General features: G+C 35.7%; 2 protein-coding genes and 1 non-coding gene across 3 annotated transcripts; all 3 read right to left on the reverse strand.

The window, feature by feature from the left end:
• Positions 1 to 341: 341 nt before the first annotated feature.
• LOC117622393 lies at positions 342 to 1,487 on the reverse strand. Its single transcript, XM_034353050.1, has one exon. The coding sequence runs from the start codon at positions 1,343 to 1,345 to the stop codon at positions 479 to 481; it is 867 nt and encodes a 288-aa protein (XP_034208941.1). The 5' UTR covers positions 1,346 to 1,487; the 3' UTR covers positions 342 to 478.
• Positions 1,488 to 2,398: 911 nt separating this feature from the next.
• Positions 2,399 to 2,480, reverse strand: TRNAS-AGA. The gene has a single exon. It is a non-coding gene; the product is annotated as a tRNA-Ser (tRNA).
• A 209-nt stretch (positions 2,481 to 2,689) lies between these two features.
• Positions 2,690 to 4,997, reverse strand: LOC117622394 (glucan endo-1,3-beta-glucosidase 1-like). The gene is made up of 4 exons (XM_034353051.1): positions 4,740 to 4,997; positions 3,162 to 3,665; positions 3,041 to 3,071; positions 2,690 to 2,934 (listed from the first exon to the last, which is right to left on the reverse strand). The coding sequence occupies exons 1-4, from the start codon at positions 4,816 to 4,818 to the stop codon at positions 2,775 to 2,777; spliced, it is 774 nt and encodes a 257-aa protein (XP_034208942.1). The 5' UTR covers positions 4,819 to 4,997; the 3' UTR covers positions 2,690 to 2,774.
• Positions 4,998 to 7,288: the final 2,291 nt, after the last annotated feature.

Below are 7,288 nucleotides of genomic sequence, written 5' to 3' on the forward strand. Positions count from 1 at the left end.
TTGATGTCAAATATTATTTTAATATTTTTTTAGTCATGAACCTCACTATCATTTACTCTATTTTAAAATTTTATACATTTTATGAGCCCCATTTTCTTTTAAAAAATATAATAAAATAATATAATATTTGACATTTTAAGTAGAGTTAATTTTTTTCTTAATTTTTAAATTGCCACATAATCTACCAAATTCAAATTTGACATCTCCCTTGAGCTGCTTTTAGCTAACAATTCTTAGCTGAAAAAAGAAACAGAAGAAGCACGCACTTGGGCCCACTGGCCTAACCATTATGGACAAGCAATTGATCAAACAATGGAAGATGCAAAAAGTACATATCCATGTGATTCAATCCGCTAATTTTTTATTTTATTTTATTTGTGTCCATGTCCATTATGGAATATAAATCAACAATGTGACATCTCAACTAATAAATTATTGGTACAGCACCACATACCATTAAATTTAAATCCACCAACTCTCAAGAGCTGTACCTAGAAAAATTAAAGGTTCCACACAAATTTTGCAATGGCATGCCTAATGCATCATCCACCATCCTATCATGCCACTTCTCTCTCATGGCTCCATTCAGCCGTTGGATGAACCCCTTGCTGTGCCCCTCATAATAGTTCAACATTTGTGCCACCACTCGAGGGTCCTTGTCCTTCCACCAAAACCTGTCACACCCCGGCAATTTGGTGCTCATGCCATAGCTTTTCGTCTCATCAAATAAGCCTTGCTCCGCCACCATCCTTGTGTACTCCACCATGCCATCTATAAGCTCCGGTGGGGCACGGGCCTCACCGTCCCAGAGCCATACATGTGCCATGCCGCGTAGGATGGTAGTGACCAATGCGCGGTGGGCATTGGGCTGGTCGTCCATGATTGAAGGGCTTATGTCAAGGACAAAATGGTCATTTTGTTTGTTGGGTGAGTGGTGAACGACGACCCCTATGTTGTGGGAAGTCAAGTTCCAGCTGGGGAGCCTCAAAACGACATGGTTTATGTGCTTCTTGGGTTGTGCATGTGCTTCAGGGTAAAGAAGGTGTTCGACGAAATTGCTGGTGTGGAGGATAATGCGGGTGGCTTTGTCGTTGGAGACGTAGAAGAGGTGGAAGCGCCGGCCAGCAACAGAGTCTTTGATGTCGTTTATGATGGTTATGTCGAAGCCTTTGGATGCTTCACGGTCGGCATATAATGCGAGAAGTCCAATGAAAAAGACTAGGAGGAAACGAACGAGGATGTTGATATTGTGCGATGCATGATGAACATAATGGTTGTTTGTTGAAGGAGGGATTGATGGTTTTCCATGGATGAGGGGTTGGAAGAGGGATTGTTGGTCGTGCATTGTAGAGAGAATATGAAATGATAGAAAAAAGATGCAAAGGAACACAAGAATTATGAGATTAAGCAAAATGAGTGGTTAGTACTACTATATGTTTAGGGTCCCCGATCCCATGCATGTGATCACATTCCTATCATAATTGAAAGCGGACACCCATGTGGAAAATGATTGGCCTTTCACAAATAATATTTATAAAGATATTTTTACAATGGGGCTAGAATTGTAAAAGTGGAGGGGCCGAAGTAGAAAATACAAGTATATAAAAAACCTAAGTATTCAATACTTACATGTTTAGAGCTAAATATTTCTAATTGAGTCATATCTAATTTGTTTTAGAGAAAATTTTAACTTCAATTCTAAGTTGTATATTACAAATTCTATATATTATATATAATATAATAGAAGAGTAAAATAACGAATGGCCTGTGATGAAAGGCCGCATTCCTATCATATATTAGTGACGCTTAGTCAAGTTTTTGAATACGAGAATGATATATTGGTGATGAAAGGCTCGAGGTTCCTCTGCAATTAAATATCAAATTCATTAGCAATATATCATTCTTGTATTCAAAAACTTGACTAAGCGTCAATGATCGACCAAATAGTGTAAACTAGTACCCAACTTTGAACAAATTTTTTCCTTTTGTATTTGGTGGCATAGTACGAATGTAAATTTCTAAATTACTTGGACAATATTTGGCTTCTCTCACATGTAACGAACTATTTTTCTTTATAAATAAATTATAATTTGATATATATATATATATATATATATATAAAATTTTACACATGTATCAAACTGCGATTAACTAATTTCGTTCTATTCTTGTACGAAATCATTGGCCCATAATTTAAAAGTGGAACCACAAACGAACCTAGGTGAGGAAGATAATTTGAAGGTGGTGTAGGTGTAGCCCATATCTAAATGAGGGCTCAAACAACCAAGCCCGTCTGCTGCTGTACCAACCAAAATTTTCATTCCCATGAATTACAAATACTCAAACAGCTAATTGGCTATAAAAAATATAAAAAAACTTATAGATAGATCTACAAAAACGTGGTCGGCAGGATTCGAACCTGCGCGGGCAAAGCCCACATGATTTCTAGTCATGCCCGATAACCACTCCGGCACGACCACTTGATGTTTTATTTTATCTCTTTCTTTACTTAAGAAAGAGTCACTCTCACTCTCATCAATAAAACCTCATTGACATATCAATTACAAAATTCATCCCAATTCAAAACTACCGCATATCACAAAGCCACTAGTATATATATATATATATATATATATATATATATATATATAATATACTTCATATAATCCTCTAAATTCTGACCAAAAAAGACCAAAAAAAAAAAAACTATCTTCTAAACATGTAGATTACATGGGGGAAGTGGACTTGAACCTACAAAAGTTTGTATAGGGATTTTATGCTGTGAACAAAATTAAACAGGCCATGATGAAAATATTTCTAAGGCTATGTGAGCTTGCAGCTGCTGCAGATGCTGAGGTAGAAGGGCCAGAAGGTACAGCACCAAAAACAGTTGAGCCACTTGTATTTGTTGTGTTCAAGACTGATGAACTTGTGCTGCAAAACCCAAAACCCAAAATGCATGTATGCAGATAAGAATCTCTCTCTCCCTAAAAAATTTTGGTAGCAAACACAAGAAGGCAGAGATGGATGAGAGAGTTACCTGGTAGATGGATACTGACATGTCCCAGTACCTGAAAAACAATGTTGCAAAATAAGAAAAAAATGTGTGATATAAAATTTGAAGATTAAAAAAAAAAAAGGCAGAAGAAATGGTATGTTACTTGGGTCAGTGCTAGTAATCACAGCAGTTCCACCAAAATTGCAGCTATTTGGAACTGGGTTCTTCTGATAGTAGTTATTGAACGCAAAAGAAGCGTGATCCCGGACATTGTTTGGGTTGTAACAGCTTCTACCAGACTGAATTTCTGAGCAATCTGTGCCACCATAGCCACAAGCATAGTCCAAAGCAACTTGTAGTGCCATTTGGGATGCACTTTGGCTAGCAACACACCAACTTGAACCAGTGGATGATGGTGTTGTAGAAAATGGGGTCATGCTAGGGGTTGCACTGACTGGAGAGGTTGAATCTGGGTCTGAATTTGGGTTCGCAATTGGTATTGATGAAGTGGGATTGGTTGGAGTTATTGTAGGAACAGTTGTTATTGGAGTTGTGATGTCCCTTTTGGTGGTAGAAATTGGAGTTTTTGTGAATTGTAGTCTTCTCTTTTCATGGTCTTGTTCTTTCATATTCCCAACGTTCTTTCCTTTTTTTGTCACCTTCAAACCTGTACTAGAAATGAAAACTACAGTAAGCTTTATTTTTTCAACTTTGCACTTTTTGAACATGGAAATAAAATGGTGCCAAATCTGATTAGGGTAGTGGTTCTTATTTCAAAAAATAACATCAACCCATATAAATGTTTTCAAACTTTCACGAACCAACAAGTTATCATATTTCGCAATGGATTTTGCACATATGGATGACCGACCCTAGTATATTTGAACGATTGATTGGTAAGAGGGAAGCAAAGTTTTCTTTTGGACTTTAAAGCAAATAGTACAAACAGAAAAGTTCAGTGACTTTTGTCCAATATATGGTACCCAAATGGGGTCTTACCAAGTTGAAAAACTGCTAATTTCAAAATGTAATCATGTAACTGCTTCAAAGAACTGGAACAATAAAGAAATACTAAGAAGAGGTTAGCTGACATCCTATTCCACAAAGGACCTATGTTCTTGGAAGAAATATAAGGAAATACTAAGAAGAGGGAAAAGCTAAATTGAACATGAACCATCATTGAAAATTTGAAATTTAAGAACAAGAAAAAAGGAAGAGAGAGAGAGAGAGAGAGAGAGGGAGGGCATCTTTAAGGAAACTATATCTAGAAGAATTGGAAAATGAAACTTTTTATCCACAAAATAAAATGTATACCTTAAAGAAAGAAAGAAAGATGAGATGTTTTGGATGTGCAACATTGTAAAGCAATAGATGTTTGGATGTAGATTATTAAGAACGCAGAACAAGGACAGCATTTGAAATGACAAAATTCTGAGCAAGAAAATTACATACACATACTATTCATCAGAATTTCATATCTCAATCCAAACTCAGACACCAACCAAAAAAAAAAAATAAAGAAGGAGATTCTCAATGCACACATAGATTCTTAGTACGCCGAAAGTTAATGGGAAGGGAGAAAAGAAAAAAAATATACTTGTCAAAGGCAGAAAGAAACAAAGAAAAAGAAAAAGAAGCTAATGAAATTATTACCAAATATATTAACAAAAGAAGATGAGAGATGCTGATATAAAATTGAAAAGAAGCAAATCAGAGTTCAAAACAAGACAAATCAAGTCACCTGAACAGAGGAAATGACCCAATAGGAGGAAGAAGACTAGAATTAAAGGATAAATAAACCTTCCACCCTTCATCACCATCCTCCTTTTCTTCTCTTCGGTGTCTTCTGCTTCTTCTCCTATTCACTTTGGTGGCTTCTGCTTCTTCTTCTGTTTGATAACTTCTTCTACTTCTCCTTCTCCAGTCTTGTTCTACCTTTTCTTTGGGTTGAAAGAAAGAAAGAGAAGCAAATATAACTTAAACTAGAGAAGCTTCAATGATGCTGTTGAAAAGAAGGGGTCTTTGTACCCTTTGTCAATTGTCATGCACTTAAATATATATTACTTATAAGGTATAAGTACATCAGAGAGAGAGAGAGAGAGAGAGAGAGAGAGATGAGGTGTAGAGTAGTGTGTAGGGAGGTGGAAGCAAGGGAGGGAGGGTTGGAAAAAGGAGGGAAAAGGTAGGGAAGAGGAAGGTTGAAGAAAAAGTTAAAGAGGGGGGAGAATTGTTTGGAGTTTAGGTTGGGTCTGTGGGCTGGTAAGTGATGATTGTAATGATGGTGGTGATGTGTCCATTTTGCCTTTCTCTTTTTTTTTTTCCCTGCCTCCCCTTCTTTTTCTGTCTGATAAGATTTAATCTAGTGACCATCAACCAACCACACTCCATGGCAGGTGTCTAGTTGGAGAACAAGTCTTCTAAGCTAGCAAAACTTGTTCATGCTCTGAGTGGGACCTTGGATTCTTCCAAATTTTCATTTGAATTGATAAACATGGCATTCCATGATGCTAAATAATTAATCTGAGCTGAATAAATTCTGAAAGATTTGACTATCTAATGAAGTAAATTAGCATGAAAAATAAGTGAACCTTAATTTGGACTAAAAATAAACCCTAATTGGGCAGCCCAACTTACCTGGTTTGAAATCTTTTAAAGTGGCACAGTCAAGTGTTCTTTTTCTCTGTTCTTTTTGGGTTGGGATGATATTTGGCCAGGCTTTGTTTGTGTTGTGTTGTCAAGTTTTCCACTTTTAAGTTGCAGTCAGCTGGTAAATAATGATTCCACCATATATATATATATATGCAAAGAGCACAACCATATATTATAGCGTACTATCCCCAACTTAGCAAAAGTGTGGCAACTTGTCCTAGACATACTATTTCCCCTTTTTAGCAAATAGCAATCAAATCTTGGTGAAAAATGGGCTTCCATTCAACTTGGAGATAGTTTTACCACATGTAATGAGCAAAATTTATTTGAAGAGTGAATCGTGTTAGACCTTAATAATAATAAAAGAAAAAAAGAAATCTACCATAATGTAATGAATTTCACAAGAATATTATTAGAACATACAATGGACAATCGATTTCTTTGACATGCAGGAGGCCGTAATATTAAATTAATCTAGAGTATGTTCTGGGTTCGATTTGCTCATCTCCCAATGTAAAAAATTATAATGACCTTCTGTACGCTCCATCACGTGATTGACATAAATACCAAGTCCTCTCTATAATGTATAAATGATCTTATAGTCTTTGATTGCCTGTTAAAATAGCCAAAAAATATATGTATTATAGGTCTTTATGTGGGGCACCATATGTGGAACGAGCCCTTATAAAGTGGACGGTCTAAAATCCTATCCTATGCCTGCACTTTTGACCAATTGGATTCGAAATATACTTATGTGTATAAATTATTAACCCTAAGTCTGCTTTATGCTTTGGTTCCAAATAAAGGCAGTTCCTGATTGTTACTCCCATAATCCCATTAGTATTCGGTGGGAATGTTTTTGATTTAGACTATGGAGTATAAAATAATTGGAGGCTTAGGATCTGCTCACATATAAAAAGTTTTTTCTTTGTAGCTAGCTATCATAAGCAGCATCTTTGTCGACAAACCTTGTATTTATGTACCTAAATCTTTGAGAGTTCCTAATACTCTACACAAAATGCTCTGTGGCTTTAGTCATAGCATGTTTGTTATCATAGTGCTGAGACATGTTAGGCAGTGAAAGCCACACTTGCAAGGAACATTGTATGTTTGATTAACCAAAAACAAAATAAAAAGCAACCATCATGGGTGGCAGATGGGTTTAGCATAGAAGTAATTTTTATTTTTTTTTAAATACCAAATTTATTGATAATACCTCTCTCCTAAGAGTGCGATCCATTTAAATACAAAGTACTGTTAGATTCCGACTCTCTTATAGGTTTTATATGATTTTATGTTATTATGAATCTCATGTCATGTGAGAGAGTTGAGATAAGAGTTAGTGTGTCTAGTATTATTATTTTTCAGAGATTATTAAGGAATTCGAACATATGATCTTTCTCAACATTGATAAACAAATGGGTCATAAGTTCCACTTGTCAGAGATACATACATATTCCAAGTACGTATGGTAATTATAGTTTCATTGTTAGTTGAAAAAAAAAAAAGAAAAAAAAAAGGGAGAAAAATAGAGAGAGTATATAGGCCCATAACTATAGTTTCTTACAATTAAATTTCCATGGTGGAAATTTGGGCTGTGACCCATAACTTACCAAGCCTCATGTTCACTACAAGAACTCC

Source organism: Prunus dulcis, chromosome 3 (genome assembly GCF_902201215.1).
Source record: "Prunus dulcis chromosome 3, ALMONDv2, whole genome shotgun sequence".
Lineage (NCBI taxonomy): Eukaryota > Viridiplantae > Streptophyta > Magnoliopsida > Rosales > Rosaceae > Prunus > Prunus dulcis.

Bases quoted from the DNA above. Each gene is read 5' to 3' on its own strand.
- LOC117622393 (XM_034353050.1), bottom strand. From the start codon at position 1,345: ATGCACGACCAACAATCCCTCTTCCAACCCCTCATCCATGGAAAACCA.
- LOC117622394 (XM_034353051.1), bottom strand. From the start codon at position 4,818: ATGGTGATGAAGGGTGGAAGGTTTATTTATCCTTTAATTCTAGTCTTC. The intron at 3,072-3,161 runs GTAACATACCAT...ATTGTTTTTCAG, and splicing joins GATTACTAGCACTGACCCAA to GTACTGGGACATGTCAGTAT. The intron at 2,935-3,040 runs GTAACTCTCTCA...TGGGTTTTGCAG, and splicing joins TGTCAGTATCCATCTACCAG to CACAAGTTCATCAGTCTTGA.